The 25330-nt window shown below is 28.1% G+C and overlaps 1 protein-coding gene across 4 annotated transcripts in view; it reads left to right on the top strand.

Moving 5' to 3' along the window:
- Nucleotides 1-25330, top strand: part of LOC136969865 (phospholipid-transporting ATPase ABCA1-like) — a 76293-nt gene that overhangs the window by 38310 nt on the left and 12653 nt on the right. For 3 of the 4 annotated variants that reach the window (XM_067264159.1, XM_067264157.1, XM_067264160.1), the window contains exons 10-32: nt 10171-10310; nt 10382-10504; nt 10590-10784; nt 10853-11061; nt 11128-11304; nt 11384-11606; nt 13415-13636; nt 13714-13918; nt 13990-14103; nt 14253-14427; nt 14509-14640; nt 14726-14865; nt 15585-15722; nt 15805-16040; nt 16117-16225; nt 16315-16529; nt 16605-16686; nt 17280-17423; nt 17852-17881; nt 20010-20164; nt 20242-20369; nt 21361-21459; nt 21539-21778. In XM_067264159.1, the coding sequence (XP_067120260.1) occupies nt 10171-10310; nt 10382-10504; nt 10590-10784; nt 10853-11061; nt 11128-11304; nt 11384-11606; nt 13415-13636; nt 13714-13918; nt 13990-14103; nt 14253-14427; nt 14509-14640; nt 14726-14865; nt 15585-15722; nt 15805-16040; nt 16117-16225; nt 16315-16529; nt 16605-16686; nt 17280-17423; nt 17852-17881; nt 20010-20164; nt 20242-20369; nt 21361-21459; nt 21539-21778 (3631 nt within the window). The remainder of the gene's footprint in view (nt 1-10170; nt 10311-10381; nt 10505-10589; nt 10785-10852; nt 11062-11127; nt 11305-11383; nt 11607-13414; nt 13637-13713; nt 13919-13989; nt 14104-14252; nt 14428-14508; nt 14641-14725; nt 14866-15584; nt 15723-15804; nt 16041-16116; nt 16226-16314; nt 16530-16604; nt 16687-17279; nt 17424-17851; nt 17882-20009; nt 20165-20241; nt 20370-21360; nt 21460-21538; nt 21779-25330) is intronic. The other variant, XM_067264158.1, reaches the window with a different exon arrangement.

Raw genomic sequence — 25330 nt, 5'->3', positions numbered from 1 at the left:
TTTCTTCCCTATTACAAGGGGGTTACATTTACATTGTTTACTTGTTTTTTACTTTACAATACTTTTGATTTTAATTTACACCTATTTTTCCGCGAATACATTCCAAACATTTTTAATTTGAATCTTACAATTTTATTGTTCTATTTCATTAATAATAACATGTTTTAATACTTCATTAGTGTTAGTTTGTTTTGTTTTTATAAATGTCGATTATTTTACAAAAATAGTTATAAATTTTATATAAGTCTTTTTTACCCATTTTGTTGAAGTTTTTTAACAATTCTATTAGCGAGTTGCATTTATAAGTTCGAGTTATGTCATAGTGTTCACGAATATCATTTAATTTTGGACATTTTAATATTAAATGATAAGGTGTTGAATCATCGGAGTTACATAAGAAACATTTTGTTGATAAGCTTATGTAAGTGTTGTTAACATACAGCGAATATTTATTTAAACGAAGTTGTGCTATAAAGCGTTTTACATTCAAGTTTACCGAATACAACATATATGATTGAACTGATGGTATTTTAAATATATCTAAGTACCACGGATGATATTTACTGCTATGTAATGAGAACTGATCTTTGTTTATGGATTGTGCCATAGCTGAGTTTAAAAGTAGTGAGTAGCCTGTTTTCCAATCTTGAATGTTATCTTGAAATAGTAGTTCTGATACTCCAAAAGAGTTGAAGATAGTTTTTAATTTGTTATGCCATAGCTGTTTATTTTTTTGAAGTTTACTTTGCTTGATGTTTTCATGATATAGAGCAATCAAATTGTTGTCACTATTGAATTTGAGTCTGTAATAAAATTTAATGATTCGTTTTAATATGAACGGGAAGGACCATATACGATTGGTTTCATGACGTAGTGCATATCCGGGTATTGTCCGTTCTAACTGAAATAATCTGCGTAGATAGTAAATATGGAATCGTTCTAATTTGTAGAGATAATCCAAGCTCCAAATGGGACTGGCGTAAAATATCATTGGATTAATAATCGAATTGTAAAGTTTCATGTGTATTCTTAAGTCAGAAGTTTTCAATCTGCTGCATAAAAACAAAAGATCATCGATTGCTTGATTGACTTTATTGTTAAGTTTAGAAATGTGCGATTTAAATGTTAAGTTCCAGTCAAAACTAATTCCTAGGTAATTTATCTCATTGACAGTTTGTAGCAGGATATTTTCATGATAAATTTTTGTTTCGTTAACAGATATTTTACTGTTGTTCCGAAAAATAATTATTTTAGTTTTACTTGGATTAACTGCTAAATATTTAGACTTAAAATGCGAATTTAATTGATTGATTTTCCTTTGGAGAGAAATTTTTGTCGGTGCTACCACAACCAAGTCATCAGCAAAGAGAATATAATGAAATGCTTTATTGCCTATGACTATACCATCGTTTACTTCAGAAAAAAGATGATCTATATCTTTCAAATAAAAGTTAAATAAATGTGGAGATAATGGATCTCCTTGAAGAATACCACGTGAATGCGTTAATGGTGGAAGAATGTTTTTACCGTGCTTAATCTTTATTTTATAATTTTGAAATAATATTGATATTGTTCCTGTAAATTGAGAACTAGCACCAATCTCCTTAAGTTTTTGTTGTAATAAAGGTACATATACTGAATCGAATGCCTTTTTAATATCTATAAAAGCAGCATACACTTTTCTATGTTTTTTTACGAGATATATTTGAATAATCATTAGCAAAGTAAATATCGCAAATTCAGTGCCTTTATTTTTTGTATAAGCAAACTGAAATTCTGCTTCTAACTCGTTGATTTTGATCCAATATTGAAATTTTTTTGCAAGTATCGAGGTAAAACATTTTCTAAGTGTAGATAACAAAGCTATAGGTCTATAGTTTTCTGGAGCCATCTGGTCTCCCTTTTTATAGATCATCGTCATGATTATGGAATTCCAAGATTCAGGATAGGACAATGTGCTGTACATAGCATTGAATATTTTCAATAATTTTATTTTAGATTCCGTTGGTAGCATTTTTAAGAATTTGGTTGGTATGTTATCATCCCCTGGGGTAGTATTGTTTTTTGTTTTTTGAATTACTTCGTCGAGTTCATTCATAGTCAAGTCAGCGTTTAAATAATCATCATAATAATTAATATTTCTTTCCATTGGAACTTTTAAATTTTTTATAATGAAGCTTTGATAAAATTTCTTCCAAGTTTCGAATCTTATACAAATGTTAATATCTCCTAGATTAGCTTTTGGTCGAAATTTTCGGATAGTATTCCAAAATATTTTGCTATTATTACTATTATTTATTAAATTTGATTCAATTCTACAAAAGTAGTTTTTCTTTTTCGTCTTAATTAAGTTATTGTAGATTCGTTTGGAGTTTTTGTAATTAATCAAATTTTCTTTATTAGGATTTTGCCTATAAATTTTTAAATCTTGTTGCTTTCGCCGTTTTTCTTTGTAACAATCGGAATCATACCAGATTTTTTTATTTTTATTTTGCGCGTATTTGTTATCCTTGTTTGATATTATATAATCATTCATGATATTCATCATTATTTTGTATACCTCTTCACAGTTATTGTTAGTTACTTCTAGCATATTTTTAAACCGATTTCCAATTTCGGACTCATAATTAGCCAATTTGTACTTTATCTTGAAGTTGTTGTTATATATATAATCCGAATTCTCAAAAGGAAATAAACGGAATTTTGCTATTGTAGGAAAATGATCTGAAATATCGAAATTCGTAGTCTGAAATTCTACACAACAATCTAAGAATAATTCAGAGCAAATTGTGAAATCTATGGTCGAAGCACCCGTATTAGTCAAGCAAGTATGTTCAGCTGGAATATCCTGTTGAATTCTGCCGTTAAGAAGAAACAATCTGTGTTCTGTTAGCAACTCGATAAAGTTTTTACCCAATCTGTTGGTTTGTTTATCTTTCGAAAGACGTTTATTAGATATATTGAAATTGGCACCTTTATATTTTGAATCTATTAACTCACCAATCCTTGCATTAAAATCTCCCACTACCAAAATGAGCGGAGAAATATGACTCCAACTTTCTAATGTTTTAAACATATTTTTTAAAGTACTTAGATCATCAGGCGGAATATAAGCAATTAATAATGTTATTAAATTATTCGTTTTATTTACCAAAGTAGGCTTCTGTAATGAGATAAGAAGTAGCATATAATTGTTGAATTTTTTTATGTCAATTATTTTACCAAGGTTCTTTTTTATAAGGATACATATACCTCCGCTTGGACGGCCTGGACCTGTAGGTTTTTGTGCTTGGATCGATTCCACTATAAAGTTATTAAAAAATTTTGTTTTATAATACAAATTCGAAGTAATCCAAGTTTCAGTAATTGCTAAAATATCCGGATCGTATTTAACACAAAAGTTATTTATTAGTGACGTTTTATTTTTTATTCCTTGGCCATTCCAGTTAGCAATGGAAACCATTTGATTATTCTTTATGACTTTGTTATGTTGCGTATATTTTTGCTTAACATGATATCAACTGTCTGTATTTATTTGATTACTATAAGGACGAAAATTATTTACATAAACCAATTTGCTCAATTTTAGGCTATATGTTATTTTTTCTTGGTTTATCGTTAATATATCATTACGGAGTTTAACTTGGTCTTTTTGTTTTCGTAATTCATGAAGTATTGGGAGTAAATTTTTCTTTCTTATCCTTGAGTTTTTAGTCAAATCTGGGGATATTTGCATATCTTCCCATTCTTCTAATGCGTTTTTTTGTTGTTTCTTTTGAATAAAGGTATAGAAAAATTTATCACGAAGTTGCTTATTGCTGAATGTTATTCTTACTGTTGTATTAGGTTTCTTAGTTATTAAGTTTGTTTCTGTTATCTCAGTTTGGGCTATATCGTGAATGTTTAGTACATTAGTCATAAAGTTATATACCTCTAACGTAGATATGGATTTCGAGCTTGGATATTTGTATACAATTATTTTTTTATAATTATAATCATTAATTAAAGAGTCTATTTTAAATTGCGTTAGTTCATTTTCACTTTTTTGATTTTCTAGTTGTTGTTTTAAATTTTTAATTTCTTCCTCCATATATATCTGTCTTTCCTTAGTCTCACGTATATCTTGACGTATTCGTTCTACGTCTTCTTTTATATAGACCATTTGTTCTAACAGTTTATCATTTGAAGCATTTATTAAATCTGATATTTTAGTCCATAGAAGTGCAGTTGTGGTGTCAAGTTGACTTGCCGGATTAGTAAGAAGGCTTGAATTAATATTAGGTGACTCACCTGTTGAGCCTAATGAATTCTGCTGACCAGGTTCCATATTTTGATTCGAGAATTCTTTTGTTCCTTCTTGTGAATCACTTTTCGGTTGTGTTCCGTAATCCGTAATGAGTTTGGAGCTTGAAGTGCTTGGTTGAGCTTGTTTGTTCTCTGTCCTCGTTCTGGTCAGTGGAGGTCTTCCACGCCTGACTGGAGATCTTTGCATATTATTATTTTTTGTATTATTGCTTTTTCCTTTACCTTCACTTAGTTAGTGTTAGTTTAAACTTGTTTAATAATAAGTTAATCAAATAAACAGTAATTCACCACTTCGCTGCACAAATGAAAGGTTCACAGAAAAAGTCACTCGCAGCGCCGACGTTCAAACACGCCCCCACTGAAGACTGCAATATAATTATTAAAAATGTTTTTAAATTCTTAATGTTAAAATTTTTTCTTTAGCCAATAAATTATCATAATAATTAAAGCTAGGACATCTGGTACTAAAAATGTAATTTTTTGTAACTACAATTTATATGATTTTTAAAACTACTTATTTATAGCTTTTAATGCTTAGACATCCATGCATGAAGTATTATTATTTCTTAGTTGTTCCGTTATCTGTTATTATTTTTTATAAAATCAGAATTTTAGTAAGTTAGGTAATATACATATGTAATAAACAATAAATATATTTGGAAAGGATTTGTGAATCCTGTCACATGCAGGTTTGACAGGATTCAAAGTTTCATTGAGAAAGGATCTCAGAATATCAATTTACAAAACAGTTTTAAAATTAAATAGAACTCATTATCTGCTCCAGATATAACTGAAAAATTTGTCAAGATTTTTCAATTATATGTACTGTACATTATAATGCCAATGATTGCTAGATTGTATTGGGCTATGTTATGGCTACATTTAATAATTAGATATAGAGTAATTTTGCCAAGAGGTAGGCAAGTTGCCATCTCATATTAAATTTATTATGAGATGGTAACTTAATCTCTTCTTAACTTTACATCTTTAGAACTCTTAAAACAACACTGTTTAGAAACTGACTCCTTTCTAAAGTGTCAAGTTCTATATTATAAAAAGAAATAATTAACCTTGGCAGAAAAGGACCTTTATCATTTGCATTTGAAAGTATTTTCTTGTGTTCTGTGGTATTCCATATTGTTTGGCATTATCATATTTTTCTTTTTCACTTGTTTAATCACTTCAGCCTTTAAGCTAAAGATAAAATTCTGTTTATTCTACACTTACAGCTCAACAACTATGTTTAGATAAATATAAATGTTACTAAAATTGTGAATTGTGACAATTTTTCAATGTCTTAGAAATTCAGAGAAATGTGATTTCTAGAAATCTTTAGAATGTTCACATACTGTAAATTAGTTTAGTATGCTCTACTTTCTTCTTACCAAGTGTCATGTTCAATTATACTCATTTGAATTTGCCATATTTTTTAACACTATAGTGGAACCTTGATATACGACCTTAATCCGTTCCTGATGTTTGGACTTATACCAAATAGGACGTATACCAAACCAACCTTTCCCATAAGAAGTAATGTAAAAATGATTAATCCATTCTCATGTAAAAAAAAACCCCTCTTGATATGATATATTAATGGGGTTGTAAAATAATTTAAACACTGTTTGAGCACATTAATAAAAAAATAAATTTTATTATAGATTTTTAAAGTTATTACAGTATATTGTATTATATTATTTAAATCATTAAATCAAAATCAAATCAAATCAAACTCTCCTTAATACTAATAATCTGTTTAGAAATTGATTAAACCCCTTTCGCAACGTTAGCAGATTTAATAATGTCTTTATTTTTCACGATTGTCGATATCGTCGTTCTCGGAATACGGTATGCAACAGTTAAATCTCGAACACCCATGCCACCTTCATATTTCTCAACAATCTCTTTTTTCAGTTCCATTGTGATTCTAGTCATTTTTTTAGTTTTCTGTTGCTTTTCATTTGCCTTTTTGCAATTCATGATTAATAAAAATAATAAAATTTTACTTACAAATTAAAATCAGAAGAAATTTAACAAAGTTATAAACCATGGGACCTCGAACGTCTAGTCTGGTCTAGTACACCGATAGTGCTACTTGTTCATAGATGAGGTGTATAATTGAATTAAGTTGTATACCAAACAAAAGTCCTATACCGAGCAAAATTTGTTTCGTCCAAACAGGATGTATTTTGAATTGGATTGAATTATTCTAAAGCAGACGTATACCAAGGTTCCACTGTATTTGAAATATGAATTCAAGAGAATAGCATCAAGTTTGAATTAATCAGAGTTGATTGTATTCAAAAATTTCTTGTATAAAATTTCTGATCCTGATTATCACTTTGGATTTTGCAGTCATAAAGGTAATACATTGTGTTATAAATATTCTCTTGTTGATTTTATGAGAAGTTGAGCTTTCAAAAATAAGTTTTACACAAGAGTATAATAGTACAGTAACAGGCCTCGGAGTCGCTCACTTTTCTCACTTGTACTCACTTTTCTGAAGTATCCTCACTTTTCTCACTTTTCAGGTCATTTTCTCACTTTTCTCACTTTTTTGGTCATTTTCACGTGCTTAATTAAGATGTGGGGCAAACCAAAAATAATTTTAAAGCCAAACGAATTGCCGAATTATCGGACTATCAGAATAGAATTTTTTAGAAGAAAATACGCGGCCCTGAGCAGACTCAAAATTGCAACTGCCCGCTCAGTGTCGTTAGGTTATAGAAAACAAAAATTTATTTAACGTATTTAAAAAAATCTTTTATGCACTTAAAAAACCCCTCTCATTACAAATTCAGAAGCCAGTGTTGAGTAAAGTTATGTACTCATGCCATATTTTCATTATTCGCCAAAATCTACCTTATCCGAATTGCATTTCCTTCTACAGAGTTTAAAAATAAGTATTCTAAGCATCCCTGCAGTTTTGGCTGTTTTCTAAGAAAATCACTAAAGTCCTTTTGCAGGGGAAAGCACATTACGCAGAGGGATTAATCTCTCAAGCTGACAACACTGCTGCCGCTTTTAAATTCAAAATATATAATTATTAAAATTAACACGAGATAGTAGCGTAACCTCCTACCACTAAAAAAGATTTCGTTTCTGACCATTTAGTTATCCTGGTTATAGCCCAATAATTTGGCAGATTATTTGGTTTTAATTAACAATCGGGTTATGGAGTTGTCGTTTACAAAAATATTTTTTTACTTGATTTATCTTTAAATAATTTCATAAACTTGAGTTTAATAAAATTACTTTAATGATTTCATAGCATATTGTTAACGTTAAATCACATCTACATCTTCCCATAAATGTATGTTTAAATTGACTACAAGTATAATTATTCCATATAGTAAGTGTTATTTTCATAAAATGTGTGATTACTTTGCTTGTGAAATATCCATTTTTTAATCTTCTCTTATGCCGATTATAATTGTGCATTAATTGAGAGACTAAAAAAGTAAACGAAAATGTAAATTCATATTTACATATAAAATTTACCAAATAAATTAAAATATTCGAAGTGTTGTAAAAAGTACAACACGTAATTGCTTGTGAGAAAGATTTTCACACGCTTCCCAAAGGTTAACAACTTTGCAACGATGTTGGTTTTTATTCATCTGCAGGAAAAAGTTTTTTGTTATTTATGAAATCATTAATAAAATATTATTTTACTTATATTATTTGGAGTATATTTATTTCAGATTTATTATTTTATTTGGAAATCAATATTTACACATCTCGAAGCATTAAAAAATAAACAGTTTCTGATAATGATAAATATCCGAGAATAGCCAAATTAGTGAAATCAGCATCGAAAATCCCGTTCCCATGAATGAGAGGATCAATTTTATGCCGGGCACTTTCTCCTGATAGAGCATCAGTGTTGGAAAGAATGCTTAATTCACTTTTGATTGTTAAGGAGGGACTAAACATGTATGACCAAAGCCCACACCTTGTACCTATTGCAAAGGACGACTGAAATTAGCTTCCTCGGTGCATGGAAATTATCAAGAACGATTGGAAAATGAAAAGAAGTTAAAAGAATAAGAGAAACGGAAAAAAGAGCACAGAAATGTTTTGAAGAACAACAAAAGAAAGCTGTTCGTAACATGAAGATTATGGAACGGCAACTGAGTTTAAACCAGAAAAATGTAGAAGAAAATGAAATACATGCGACAGTCTAAGTTTTGTTAGAAGCAGCAAACAAAAAAACTGGAGAAGGCTATTAACAGCAAGAACATGAATGAAGTACAAGCAGCACGTGTGATGCTTATTAGTGTTAAGTGTTCAAAAGCAAGAGGAAGCGAAATAGAAGGAAGTTGATAACATGCAGAATAATCTTAATAAAAGAACATCATCTTTCATGACTGATTATTTACAGAAGCCAAAGACTTTTCAAGTATTCATGGTTTACTGAAAATACAAAAGCCACTGATTATCGGGAAACAGAAAAAAAAAACGCGATATAACCGAGTAATAAAAATTCTGGGCTTTTACTAAACAGATTATACATGCTATGGAATCTCTGTTCTTTCATCAGCAAGTGTTTCTGATATAAAATAAGCTTAGTTTTTCAATCCTGAATTTTATTCGTAGGTTATATCGAATTACCGGTAATTGACGTTTACGTAAACATCGAAACCATGAACGCCCATTTAGCATTGTTTCTTTAACAATGACATTGAAAGACAAATACTGTCGATATAAAAACATCAATTGCGATTTTATTATACAGTACTATATAAATCGCTTATTAGAAATTCGTGTAGTTTATATTTTTCAATAAAAATTATAAATGCTGTAATTGAAAATTTAAAAAAAATGAATATTGAATATATAATAGAACACCAAAACTTATAAAATTACAGAGTAAAAATTCTCTAAAAAGCAAAATGAAGTTACTACTGTATAAAAATTTTAGAAGTTTTCGTTCAGAATCAGAGAGATCTTTTCCTTACACGTTATGCGGTGAATTCGAAATTTCACACCTTTATGTGAATTGACGCAATACCGTTAATTCACATAAATGTATGAAATTTCGAATTCACAGAAACTTGTAAATGAGGAGACTGTACTTAAAACTAATAAATAAACAACTTTTATATCAAAAGGAAACAAATGACAATCGATCTATCCACCTGTTCTGCATATTTAGCTCTTTCTCGTATTTCGTTGCAAATAGAAATTCAGTGGTAATTGGTAATTTAAAATTAATTGACTCAAATGCTTTTAAAATTTAGGGGACCAAAAAAACGCGATATAACGAGTGGCTACTATATTACAGTATATACAGAAATTTTTAAAATGTGTTTAACCATAACAGAATAAAAAGAAATAACAATTTTTACTGCTGTTTTGCTGAGTTTTCCTTCTGTGTTTTCACTTTGTTTTGTCACTATTGCACTCACTTTTTATTCACTTTTTCTGTATTTCAACTCACTTTTCTCACTTTTTCAAAGGGGAAATAGCACTCCGAGGCCTGAGTAACGTATTACTGTACTATATAGAGTATAATAGTAACGTATTACTATTATGATTATGTTAAATAACAAGATCTCATTTTACCTGTTATATCTCATCATCAATTCCATTAATATGTTCATCTCATTTTTATGTTGCTTTCTCAACTATAACAGTTTCTGTTCAATCACTTTACATTTTTCTTATCAATAATCATATATTACATGAGCACAGAGTCTTGTTTATGGAAATTTTTTATACATTGTCTTAACAGTTAAATAAAGTCAACTGTTCAATAATTGTCTTAATTGAACTTAATTTTATCATCACATAAAAGTTAGTTTTGATAAATGCACTTTTTAAAGGAATATATTTTTTTAATATGTAAATTTTTCCCTTTTTTAGCACCAAAATGTAATGCGTTATTTTCTTCTCTGGAACAAAATGAGATAACACGAATGATCTGGAAACAAGTTAAACCATTTGTAAGAGGAAAAATTTTATTTGCTCCTAATAATCCAGCTACCGAAAGGATTATGAAACGAGTATGTTACATACTTTAGACTAGTTAAATAAATTTTCAGTTTTGATTAATATATATTTTATATTGTTCTAGGTTAACCATTCTTTTATCCCTATTGAATCTTTTCGTAATCTAAGCATTTTATGGCTAGAAAATTATCAATTTGTATTGGCAAAATTTATGAAAGATAACACTCCAATTTTTAAAATTTTGAAGGTAGATTGTTTTATTTTTGTTCAGAATTTAACCAAATAAAATATGTAAGGATTTTTTATTAAAAAAAACAAATTTTATTCTTAAGAGTGCTACATTCCAAGAAAATTTTTTATTAAAAATATTGCAAAAATTATCATCATCATCAGAAAGTTGGACAAGCATTCGTATGCTTTCTTCAGTAGAAAATTTGTATTGGTTTCTTGATACTATTTTAGAGAGGTGGGAAGAATGGCTGGAACAGTTTAATAAAGTTGTTGAAGAAGTTAGGGATTATTTAGAGGTATTTGGAATATTTTACAAGATATTTTTTATTTTAATAAGACAATTGAATTTTTCATTTTTTCTTAGTGCTTTGATTTAGATCGATTTGAAGGATACGATACAGAAGATGACATTGTTACTAAAGGTCTTGAATTGATAAGTGAAAATAAATTGTGGGCAGGAATTTTTTTTATGAACATGGAAAGAAAAAAGGATGATACTTTGCCACCTTATATTCGATACAAAATTAGAATGGATGCAAATAAAGTTGATAGTACAAAAAAAGTTGAAGATAGGTAAGTGATTATTAAAGTTTAATTATAAACTGTTTTTCTCAGAATTTATTAACGGCAAACTTACAGACTTCCTCGTCCAGGGCCTAGACGTAGACCAGCTATTGATTTAAAATATCTAACTTATGGATTTGCATTTTTGCAAGATATCATAGAACATTCAATTATTCAAGAGCATACAGGTAGTAATAGAAGTACAGGTGTTTATTTGCAACAGTTTCCTTATCCATGTCACATATATGATCAGTGAGTATCTAATATAATTTATGTATAAAATATGATATTTATAATTAAACAATAAATATAATAAAAAATTTTTAAATAGGTTTATTATGGCATTATCTCGATCATTTCCAATGTTTATGGTGCTTTCATGGGTATATACTTGTTCAATGATCATTAAAAGTATTGTTTATGAAAAGGAACAACGATTAAAGGAGGTGATGAAAGCAATGGGTTTGAGTAATGGTGTTTTATGGTTAGCATGGTTTATTAAATCATTTATTTTGATGGCAATGAGCTGTGCCCTTTTGACTATCATATTAGTAGTAAGTATGTGTATTAATTTATTATTACTTAAAATTTTTTACTCTATCAAATAATTTTGCTATCTGTTTCAATTAAGTAGTAAGATAATTTGTAAACTAATTTTAGATAAGTAAATTTATTTTAAGAGGTTTTTTTTTGTTTAAAAATGTATTTTTTAGTAATAAAATTATTTTGATTTCAGAGTGTAACAAAAGAAATAACTTATTTTTATATTTTTTAAAGAACTAATTCAAAATTTCAAAATATTTTTTATATACAGTAGAAATTTATCTGAAATAGTTAAAGAAAAAAAGTTAGCATGTGTAGCATTGTACAGTGTATGTATAATTAAAGTATACCCCTTTATACCACTCTGGAGAGAGACAATGTTAGAGATAGATTAGTAAAATTTTGCAGTCATGGTTACACAGGAAAGCTGTGGGCAGAATTTCAAAAAATAGTTTTTGCTGCTATAGGAGCCTATAATGTCACAGCAACATTAAAGAAACTGTTTAATTTTTTTTTCTGAAGATATAATGTAAACTTTTGTTATCCCCAAACTACAACAGAGAGAATGTTTGAGTAGATACTATTTATGAAGATTGTGCAAGAGCCCACAATACAGTCATTGTGAGAGACATATTGCCTAACATGTTTGTCAATGAAAGGGTGATCAGTCATTCTTTTTCATTGCAGTGGTCTGCTCATTCTCCCAATCTCATACCTTGTGATTTCCAGGCTATTTGAAAAGTAGGTTTATACAGGTGGAGTTTCAGATTTAGCAGAACTAAAAGGGTGAGTTGAAAGAGAAGTCAGTCTCATTAGTTCTGATCTGTTGCATTCAACTGTTGCTAATATGGTAACTCATGTAATATGTAACTTGTGATATATGACCTGGGAGCAGCAGAAAGCATGCATATTGAACAGTTTTTTACATGCTGCTGTGACAGTGCTGCCATTGTAGATCTCTAGTGGTGCATCTTGGATCTTTGAAAGTGTGCTTTTTATTGTAACCAAGAGGTTCCATATTTAAAATATGGAACCTCTTGGAACTGTAGTTAACAAAAACACATGCATTTCTCTTTTTATTTTGAAGGGTGTGAATGTGTAAGGTAAGAAAATAATAGAGAGTGTTTTTTCTCTTGTTTCTTCCTCACAAAGTAGGAACCAACCTTAAATTTCACTTATTGCTAGTCAATTTTCTATTGTATAAACAAATGCCGTCAGCTAACCCAATATACATTAAAGCAATACAGCTATAATAATAATAATATTATTATTATTATTATAGCTGTTTCTACCCGATAATTCGGCTTTGGTTGATGTATTGTTTCTATTGTATATTTTTATGTATAAGAATTTTTTTCATTATAATTTTAATTCAAGATATCACATTAATTTCGATTATATGATTTTTTAGATGTACTTTTTATTTTTATATAAGAAGATTATTGCATTAGTATCAATCAGAATTCCTTATGATTTACTATAAAATACATTTAAATTAAATTTTTCATTAGTTTTATTATTATTATTTTTTTATGGGTAATAAAGCTATCTATTCAAAACAGATGATAGTTAACTAATGCATTAAGTTTACAGTTACTTAATATAAATTACTTGCATAATAATGATATAGTTGTAATAAACGGAATGTATTAAAGTTGATAAAGAATATCTTTATAATCACTGATTTATAATAGTTATAATTTTATAAATAAAATTTACTAAATTAAGTTTCATTTTAAAATCATATATTTAAATATATTTTTAATTTATGATTAAAAATAGAAAGTCAATTTATAATAATAATAATAATTTTTTATAGTACGGAAACGTATTGGAAAATTCAGATCCTGCCGTCGTCTATCTATTTCTTCTTTGTTATACTGTTGCTACTATTATGAAAGGATTTTTAATTAGTACATTCTTTTCAAGAGCCAATATTGCTGCTGCTGCTGGAGGCCTTATATTTTTCATTCTTTATCTACCTTATCCATTTTTAGTATTATGGGAAGAAAGACTTAGTGTTCATCAGAAAGCAGGAAGTGTAAGCCTGATTGCTATATATTATTTGTGAAAATTAATCAGCAGAATTTATATTTTATATATATTTTTTATCTTTAGAGTTTATTATCAAATGTAGCATTTGGTTTTGGATGCAGTTACTTTGCTCATTATGAAGAAGATGGTATTGGAATCAATTGGTCTAATTTTGCAACTAGTACAATGTCTGGTGATAAATTTAGTTTAGCTCATTGTATGGGAATGTTAATATTAGATAGTATAATATATGGTATTCTCACATGGTATATAGAAGCAGTCTTCCCAGGTAACATTTTCTTCATTTGTTTTAATAAAATATGAAATTGTATGTACTTTATCATATTTTCTTCATTATAGGCCAATATGGTGTGCCAAAACCATGGTACTTTTTTATTACTAAATCTTATTGGTGTGGAACAATAAGAGCATGTGATAACCCAGATTGTGATGAAGAGAGACCATATATATCTTGTATATATGATTATTATTTTTTTTAATTTATTGTGAAATTAAAGTTTCCTAATGTATTTATATTGAAAAATGCTAAATATTCTGAACATTACTGATGATTTTATAATTTTTTTTATATAATTATTTTAACATAATGTCAAATTTATCAGGTGGATCAAATTATGAAGCTGAACCAACTGATTTACCTCTGGGAGTATCCATTCGCAACCTCACTAAAATATATGACAATCAAAAACTTGCAGTGGATGATCTCAGTCTCAATTTTTATGAAAATCAAATTACTTCATTTTTGGGTCACAATGGAGCTGGAAAAACTACTACGATGTAAATTTTATGATAATTATTTTCTACTTTATTGTAAGTAAGTATTTTATTAGTAGAATTTGACTTAATTATATTTTATAGATCAATTTTGACTGGAATGTTCCCACCTACTAAAGGAACTGCAAAAATTTATGGGGCTGATATTAGAACAGATATTGATATTGTAAGAAGAAGTTTAGGGACATGTCCTCAACATAATGTATTATTTGATCAGTAGGTTTATAACAAGGCTTTTTGTGATTACTATTTATAAACAAGACATTTTCTTATTAGTATTGGTATAAATTTTATATTGCAGATTAACAACTCAGGAACATTTGTGGTTTTATGCTCGTTTAAAAGGTGCATCAGAAAAAGATGTCATGGAAGAAACTGAACAAATGATCAAAGATACTAGATTAATGAGCAAGAAAAATGAACTTTCAAAAAATCTTTCGGGTATTTAATGTCATTAGTTTATTAAAGTGATATACTAAACCTAAACTATATTTATTATATTATAAATTGGTACTCACACCAAATATTGTATAGTAGGACAGAGAGTTCACTGAGTTTGGCGTTATAAGTGCTTTTTTATCACAAGTACTTTTGATGAATTTATAATTGTCATCGTTAGGCGAATAAATATTTTAAAGAATGAACAGAAGTATTCTTAGATGAACAGAACACATATTTTCAAATTAAAATATTCAGTAAAGCTGTTAAGAACAAGCGACTGATTTTTGAACATGTTCAAAGTTGTTCATGTGATGGTTAAACAATGCAATCCTCATCTGCTGTCACATTACTAACATGAGCCCACATTCTCGCATTGCCTCTTTGCAACTTTTGTATCACTTCACATGAACAACTTTGAACATGTTTGAAGATCAGTCACTTGTTCTTCATGGCTTTGCTGAATACTTTAATTTGAAAATATGTGTTCTATTCTTTTCTGAATATTTCTGTTTGTTCTTTAAAATATTTATTTCCCTGACAATAATGATTATAAATTTATCGAAAGTACTTGCAATAAAAAGTACTTATAACACCAAACTCAGTGAACTCTCTGTCCTACTATAGTTTAAGTTTGAATACATGTATTAAAATTTAAAATATATATTGTTGTCATTATTACTTAGTTTATTTTATATTATATTTTTTAATTTACTTATTAGGTGGGATGCAGAGAAAATTATCAATTGCAATTGCCTTTGTTGGTGGATCAAAAACAGTTATTTTAGATGAACCTACTGCTGGTGTAGATCCTTATGCACGAAGATCAATTTGGGAGTTACTTTTAAAATACAAGAAAGGTTAGTTTAATAATAATTTTCTTTTTAGATGATAGAAAACATTAATTTTTTATAAAGTAATACATTATAAATCTCAATTTAGGCCGTACTGTAATTCTCACTACTCACCATATGGATGAAGCTGATTTACTTGGTGATCGTATAGCTGTGATTGCAAATGGGAAGTTGCTTTGCTGTGGTTCATCACTCTTTCTCAAAACATGTTTTGGAAATGGATATTATTTAACTTTAGTAAAGGCTAATGATTACATTGTGGGTGATGGTGATTTTAGAAACAACAGATCAATATCTACAGATAATGGAAGTAAAATGTCTAATGTGAGTGCTTTCACAAGATATTTGCAATTGAAAATTTATAATTATAAAGATGGAAATATCTATTCAATTTTTTCAGGAAAATGCTGATGAAGGAGTTGCTGACATGTCAACTATTGATTCAAGATCTGATTATTCTGATAGTACTGCTGTTGCTGATGCTGCATCCTCAACTTTTATACCATGGGGTTAGCATTAAGAAGAGTTTAGAATTAAATATCTTTAATTAATAGTTGTGTTATTAAAATATATTTTTATGTTTTTTATTAATATTTAGGTGGCTTATGCATTGTTTCCAAAGTAACAGCATTCATTCAGGCTTTTGTGCCAGATGCTCACTTGGTAGAAGATGTTGGCACAGAATTATCATATCTTCTTCCTTTGTCTGCTCAGAGAGAAGGTGTTTTAGAAAGACTCTTTGAGGCTCTAGATTCAAAATTGAAAGATTTACATATTGCAAGTTATGGAATCTCAGAAACAACATTAGAAGAAGTAACATTTTTATTTGTAAAAAGATTTTAGTTCAGAATTTTACAAAATAATAAATATTAAATAATTTAATTATAGATATTTTTAAAAGTAACAAGTGATGCAAATGACAAAACAAAAGAAGAAGAATGTTCAGAAAGTATTACTGGAAATCATATAGGTGATTTTTATTTATAATTACAAATTTAAAATCTTTAGTTTAATTGTTAAAATATTAAAAACTAAATTATAAAGTACTTCAAAAATATACTCTGAAAAAATTCTCATCTTAGTTTTAATAGAGTTAAAACATAATAAAACTGAAGGAGAAACTTAATGATAGCAGCAAAACACCGTCAATTACTCCAGCATAGTATTTTAATTCACCAGAAAGGTTTTCAGTTCAATTTATGGATCTTCCACAGTTGCTGAATTGAACATACAAAGATTCAAAATGAATAAGAATTAGAACAAATTTAAAAATAAGAATACAAGTAAAAAATTCAATTAACATAAACAAAAATAAAATAAATAATTAACAATATCAAATGAAATAAATCATGAACTTTAAATATTTTAATAATTTTTTTTATATTTATGTTTCAGTTAGAAACAAAACCAATTTTATCTTGAATATTTAAGTCTATCATTTAAAGAATATATTTTAATTCTATAAATAATATGATTAATAATAATTATAATATTTAATAATATATATTGAAGTTATAGTTCAATAGAAAGATCTGAAAAAACTAAAAACTTTTTCTTATTTAGATTCTAATAATCAATATAACAATATAAAAGGGATCAATCTAACCATTGAAGAGTTCAACTGTTGCCAATCACTTAGGAACTTCAGCATATTTAAATCTCATCAAGAGAATAAAACTAAAAGTATTAGTAATGCAGATGACTCAGGTATAGATATATTGTTGATGATCTTGAATAGATGCTTTAATTTATTAATTCTTTGGAAGAATAATTTAAAAGATTTTTATTCTTCCTAATAGTACAAATTTCATGCACTGCTTTCATGCTTTCAACTTAAATAAAATCTTTAGAAGCACGAGCAGTGTTTTATTATTTTTGTTTTGTTACTGCTAATTTTAGGATGAAGCTTTTGTCTTGAATTAAACTGCAACACACAAATGATTAATAGTTGGAATTTAATTAAATAATGTATTTAGATAAATTACTAATTAGTTATTCACAGTAATATAGAATATAGCATTTTTGATTAAGAAATACTTTTAAAATTGTTATTTATTGAGTCTTGTAGAGATTTTAATTGTTGCTGATAAAAATGCCATTTAGCATTATCATCCGAATGTTTTCTTTCACCACAGCTGTACGCCAGAGGCTCACAGATGGAGTCAGTGAGTTGACTTTGTGATTTGCATGCTTGGGAACATGGTGGATGTTTTTATATTTATTTTTATTTATTCACTTAGAACTGCATGATAATTTGCATGGCTTAGACACTTAAGAGGGCTTAATTGGGTGGGTGACATCTTTGAAAAATAATAAATTTCTTATATCATTATACAAATATTTTAAATATATCATTATTAACTCCTTAACTATGTAATGATCCAAATTTTTTTAATGTTACAAAATTTATCATTTAAAACATTATGGAAATAACATAATTATAACAGTAGTGATATTGTTTCTTGAACAGTAGTTGATATAACAGTAGTGATATTGTTTCTTGAAACAATATCACTACTGTTATTTTTATATCTGGTCTGGTATTTTTATAATGTTATAGTTAATCTAATATATGTAATCTATTAATATCTGATTCATTATATTATTTATAATAAATACTTCATTATTATTAAAATTTACAAACTTTTTCATATTTAAAACATTATAAAGTTAGTTCCCTAAGAAAGTTTATAATGAAATATAACAATTTAAAGAGTGAATTTAGTTTATCCTGTACAGTTATTTTTGCATTAAACAAAAACTATTTGTTCTATTTTCATTATTAATCTGAAATTTTAGATTAAAAATTGATAGATAAACATGTTTAATTACAATAAAATTTTATCTATTAACTAACTCCATCTGTATTAAGATGAATTAATTTTAAGAATAATTTATCTTATATATTTGGGATATATGTAACTTGAAATATATTATTTACAACAAATTGTGTACAGTTTATTAATTGCAACAAATATACATAAAGTAATAATTTAAAGAATGCTGTTTATGATTATTTTCAGTAAGTATTCTTTATAACAAAGAAAAATATTAGAAATTCTTTGAACATAATTACGATTCATTTGAATAATTTCTTAAATATATTTGTATTCATTTAACATAAATACAGTAATACCTTTGTTTTCGTTGACTTTAATTACCATCAGTTTCGGTTTTCGTTGATTTTTTTTGCGAATAATTTGTCTGTTTTCGTCAATTACCTCGGATTTTGTCGATGTGCCCAAGTGACCTCACTGCTAATTTTACAAAAACAAAGGGCGAGCCACGTGTTTTCTGGCTCAGTGTGGCATTATTCCTCGTTCTGTGAGCATTACCCTGTGATGACCTACCATTGGCCAATGTTTCCATTTCCTGAACACTTGGGAGTTTGGTCGTGGGTTCACGTTTCGCCAGGATGGGCTAGTCACATGGAGTTTTCTGGGTTTTCTTCACATCTGTAATGCCTTAATAGGGGCCAGTTACCCTTAAACAGACCTCCCAGAAGGCATTATTTCCCTCGATATGACCATCATAAACGCATACAACCACTATTACATGACAATTATGTCACACTTTACCACGGGGCGATATAGGCTAAAGCTCATGTCCAACTAACTTCTACAAGACAAGACATTACTCTGTGCATCTAGCCAAACAATTCCATTGCTTTCCTTTAGATCAGTTTTTTTTATATTAATTTCTTATTGCTTTTAGTATTTAACTCTATATTAATTCTCTATAAAATGTGTTTTTGGTATGTATTTTGGAGTATCTAGAACAAATTAATTGGATTCCTATGGAAATAATTGCCTTGGTTTTTGTCAGTTTTGGATTTTTTCAGACAAATTATCTACAAAAACCAAGGTATCACTGTATAAAATTTACAAGATGTATGTGACATTTTATTTCCTGATACTTCTGTATTGTAAATAATCTAAAAGTAAAAACTTTAAAATTATAACATGCATATTTAGTTAAAGATTCAAGTTTCATATTATATTTTGCTTATATAAATCAAATGATGTATAACAGCACTAAAAATTAATTTGTAAAATAATCTAGGTTTAAAAAATATAATTGTAATAGGAAAAAATACATTAATTTTTATTTAAATTAAAGTTATTTTTAGACACAGTTAATATACTAGTTATTGTTTTGTTTGAGTATAATTTAATGGTTAAGGAGTTAATATTATGAAAGAAATTTTTAAAGTATTTTGCATGATTTTAATTGTAGATTAATTTTTAATCATTAGTTTTTATTTAAAATAATATAAATAATTGTATCATCTAGATAATGATCAAAATCAAGATCCTGTTCTTCCTCCACCTACAATTGCTGCAAGCAAAAAATTTACGGGTACTTCATTGATTCGAAGGCAGCTTGCTGCACTACATATCAGACGTTTTCATCACTCTAGGAGAAACTACAAAGGTTTATGTTGTGAAGTATGTAGAAAAAAGTTTAATATTTTGGAAGATAATGCAAAATGTAACTTACATTTTGTTTTTAAAAATATTTTTAGATTGTTTTGCCTGCTTTGTTTGTTTGTTTGGCTCTCCTTTTGACATTAGCAATTCCTCCAATGATGGATGAACCACCATTAGAACTCAATCCTTGGCTGTATGATCCACCAAATTATGTATTTTTCAGGTTTGTTTGTTTGTTTTTTTTTTTTTTTGGGTCAACCGAAAAATTAAAAATAGGTTCTCTCACTCTGCTTTATGATATGAAAATGTTATATTTTAATATTCCTATTTAATACTCCTGTTGTATTTAATAAGCCATAATTTTTTGTGTCCAAAATTATATCGTTTTAAGAATATTATTATTCAAATAAATAGAGTTTTATATAAAATACAGCATCTTCTGAAAAGAATACTACCATTTTAAATTATTGTAATTATGTTAATTATTATTTGAGAACATTGTAATGTACCAAACATTAGAAAACTGTACAAATTTCATATTTGCTCGCTACATTTTCTCAGTGTGCATATCTTGTGTCACACTACACGTATCCAACCAATACTCAAATTCTTCCTATACTCATTACACAATATCTATTGTCATTCGTCTGACAGCAGCCACAATTCTACAGCTCCTGCAGATTACTCACGCTGCACCCTTATGAGTGATTCTGACTTTGTGAACTGCAGAACACAAAACTCCTCTATTGTAGCATCACCATTTTCATTTATGCATGGCACTTTCTACAGGTAGTAGACAATTAAGTGTTTGAATACAGATGGGAGATGAAACTTGGATGGTTATAAAAATTAACATAATTATAGTCATTTAAAATGATAGCATTCATTTGAGAGATAGTGTTTGTATGTGTGTGTGTGTGTATATATATAAAATATAGAATTAAATTTTCCTAAAAATTAACATATTTTTATATTTTATTTCTATAGATTAATTTGAAAACAGTAAATTTTAGTTTATAATTATAAATCAATTGTACATTTTCATTTTTCAGAACTTATTTTTCTTACATATTAAATTAAAGATGCATAAATGTACTTTTGCAGCAGAAATAAAATTACTTTTTATCAATTTTATTTTTGATTAAAATTGTCAATAATAAATTTAGTTAAATTATGGTTCTGTACAATTAAAATTAAAAATATTTTCTTAATAGCAATGAAGATTCAAGGAATCCTATCACACGAAAATATGTAGACACTCTTCTTTCACCACCTGGCTTAGGAGATCGTTGTGTAGAAGCAAAATCACATAAGTACTATTGCAGAAATAATAAATATTGTACCTAAGATTTTGCAGGTATTTTAATAACTGATTTTATTTCATTTTTTCAGACGACTGCCATGTGAGCCTCTTCCATTTAATAGATCAGAATTATTACCAACATATAATTTTAGTTTAGCTAATAGAGTAATTCAGTGTAAATGTGAAATTGGAACTATGCAATGTCCTGCTGGACTTCCTCCTGATCCTCCACAGGTTCAGACAACTGCTACAGATATTTTACTAAATGCAACAGGTCGTAACATTTCTGATTGGATAATGAAAACATGGAGAAAATATCATAAGAAAAGGTATAATTTGAAATAAATAATTATTTTTGAATGAATTATGATAAATGTAAGGATTTATTAAAAAAAATTGTAAGCTGTACAATTCATCATACACAAAAATATAAAAGGTATGTTATGTGATTTTTAATGAATCTGAGGATGATTTGAATTATTAAAAATGTTAATGTATATCCCTAATTTTACTTTTCATAAAACTATTCAAAAAATTATCAGAAATCACTGAATGACGTGAAAACCTATAAAGTGATATGATAGTTGATACACAGCATTTCTAACTTTACACTGAACCTTTGACTTTTGATTTAATTTCATTTTAATTAAAGACAATACAGTGGAACCTCACTTAATGAGCATAATTCATTCCAGAGTCTTACTTGTAATGTGAAACACTCGTTAAGTGAAACAATTTTTCCCATAGAAATTAATGTAAAATATGATAATGCATTTCACACTGAAAAAATGCTCAAATGTTTTATGTATAACGTTTATTCAAAAAATATTGTACAATATACACTTAAGGAGCATGAATCACCATCAAGATTCTTTTCTTGTAGTGCAGAATGAACCATCCTGGAATGAGAATTCAATTTGCAGAAACAAAAAAAAAATCACAGCTTACACGTTTGATAAACATTCCAAATGATATACCAAATTCTTGGTTGTGTAAAGGCTATAATTAAGTATTAGAAATTAATTAATTTGACTAGAGGTAGTCAGTTATGTTTCCATCTCGTATTAAATTTAATAATTATAAATAGTTAATTTTTAATTTTTAATTCAGACATTTCTAAAATTTAATTTGGAATTGGTCATTAAGTTTAATGACCCAAGAATTTGGCATATTGTTTGGCATGTTTATTATATACGGGCTATGGTTGTTGATGTTTATAAGTAATATGTGTGAACACAAGTTTGGAAAAATATGTGATCACAAGTGACACTAAGGCCGCGACTCCATTAGTGTAAAAACGGCCGTAAAACGCCTCGCCATAAAAGCTTTTAATCATGTGACCATGATATTTTACGCCTGAGCAGGTTGTAAAAGCGAGTTGAGCAGTGTTCAACTTTAAAAGCAAATACGGCTGTAAAACAGTACCATCCACCAATGAGAAGCCAGTGAAATCTAGGTCATTGTGCGAAAATGGTGAAAAATGAGTTTTTGTGTACGTTCTCTCATGGCTACTTGAAAAAGAACTAGAATAGATCCAGAAAGATTTATCGAAAACATCCGAAAGTATTCATATATATATATAACAAGAGGTATTCCGATTATAATAATGAATGCCTAAAACACGAGATATGGATGGCCAAAGGAAAATCCTTCATTTAGAGGAGTATATAATAAAAAAGCTAAGCTCATAAGTGCTGTATATTATCTTAATAATACAATAATAAAAGTTAATATATGAAAGTAAAGATATTATTTTTACTACATTTGTAATTATAGTACAGAAAAAACTGTAGAATATAATCATTGTCTTTATATCGATATATCAAGTATACAAACGTAATAGTACCGTCACCATAAAAAGCTTCGCTAGCTGGACCTCCACCACAATCCGAGCGCAAATGCAAATAAGTCATGTAATTAAAAGCTTTTGTGGCGAGGGGTTTTACGGCCATTTTTACGCTAGTGGAGTCGTGGCCTAAGATGCTAGCTGAATGAGTGATAAACACAGTTGATGGAGCATGCTGCATGTGCACAATTTGGGACTTTCCCTCTTTTCGTCACTCATTATGTGAGGTTCCACTGTATAAGTTATATAACACATTTAGTTTCATTTTATCAACTATTTTCTATTTAATAGAAATATTGAACTGAAAAGAGCATTATGTCAGGAAAAAATAATTATAACACTACTGTCAATGTGTCTCATATATTATTTTCAGAGAGACTTTGAATGATTTTTTTATCTTTAAGTCATTTGAATAATGCAATAATTTGATTCCAAAATATGATTTGTTTCATTATACCAATGTTTCACTACACTACTTTATTATACAGTGGAACCTCGGTATACATCTGCTTTAGAATATGTCCAATTCAGAATACGTTTTGTTGGGACAAAACAATTTTTGCTCGATATACGACTTAATTCAATTATATGCGCCATCTATGAACAAGTAGCACTATCGGTGTACTAGACCAGACTAGATGTTCATGGTGCCATGGTTTATAACTTTGTTAAATTTCTTCTGATTTTAACTTGTAAGTAAAATTTTATTGTTTTTATTAATCATGAATTGCAAAAATGCAAATGAAAAGCAACAGAAAACTAAAAAAAAAATGACTAGAATCACAATGAAACTGAATTGTTGAGAAATATGAAGGTGGCATGCGTGTCGAGATTTAGCTGTTGCATGCCACTTTCTATGAACGATGATATAGATAATCGTGAAAAATAAAGACATTATTAAATCTGCTAACATTGCAAAAGGGGTTAAATCAGTTTCTAAACAGATTATTAGTACTAAGGAGAGTTTGATTTGATTTGATTTTGATTTAATGATTTAAATAACATAATACAATATACTGTAATAACTTTAAAAATCTATAATAAATTTATTTTTTTATTAATGTGCTCAAACAGTGTTTAAATTATTTTACAACCACATTAATATATCATATTAAGAGGGGGTTTTTTTTACATGAGAACAGATTAATCATTTTTACATTACTTCTTATGGGAAAGGTTGTTTTGGTATACGTCCTATTTGGTATAAGTCCAAACATCAGGAATGGATTAAGGTCGTATACTGAGGTTCCACTGTATATATATATATATGTAATTAATTTTTTATTATTAATTTTTTAAAATAATTTTTATTCTGTAATCTGTCAATAACACAAGAAAAGTTTGCCACATCTTTTATCTTAGAAAATGTATTATATTATTTTCTTAAATATCTGTATTAAAAAGGAGCATAATAAATTTTAGAACAAATTTAATGAATAGCATGACCATGTATGGTCACTTGAAATATATATTAAACTATATCAGGGTCTTTCAAAAAGAAAGTTACAGCAGTTTAAAATGGTAGCAATGTTAATTAAGTTAGTATCTAAGTACATTAAAACATTGGAAAACTGTCCATTACAATGTACACGTTTCACATTTGCCCATTACAGTTTTTCACTGTGTGCATCTTGTATCACATACCATACATCCAACTGATAGAAAGAATTTGAGTAAGTTGTTACAGCATATCCTTTGTCATTTCTCCCTCGGCAATCACAATTCTACAGTTCCTGCAACTCACTCATGCTGCACAATGATGAGTGATTCCAACTTTGTAAAATACAGAACACAAAGCATTTTCTCTGTTGTGTAAAGTCAGAATGTTGATTTATGGCACTTTCTAGAGATAGAAGATAAGTTATTTGAATGCAGATGAGATGAAACTTGAACAGTTACTCTATTGATTGGTATGGTACAACATTGCATACTTCTTGGATAATAATTAACCTAATTACAGTAATTAAAATGGTAGCATTCATTTTGGAAGATTGTGTATATGTTACCGGCAAAACCCGATTTTATGCCAAACTAG

Source organism: Centruroides vittatus, unplaced genomic scaffold (assembly GCF_030686945.1).
Source record: "Centruroides vittatus isolate TY-2023 unplaced genomic scaffold, ASM3068694v2 contig_1824, whole genome shotgun sequence".
NCBI classification, from domain to species: Eukaryota; Metazoa; Arthropoda; class Arachnida; order Scorpiones; family Buthidae; genus Centruroides; species Centruroides vittatus.
This window is presented reverse-complemented; position numbering and strand designations above follow the sequence as displayed.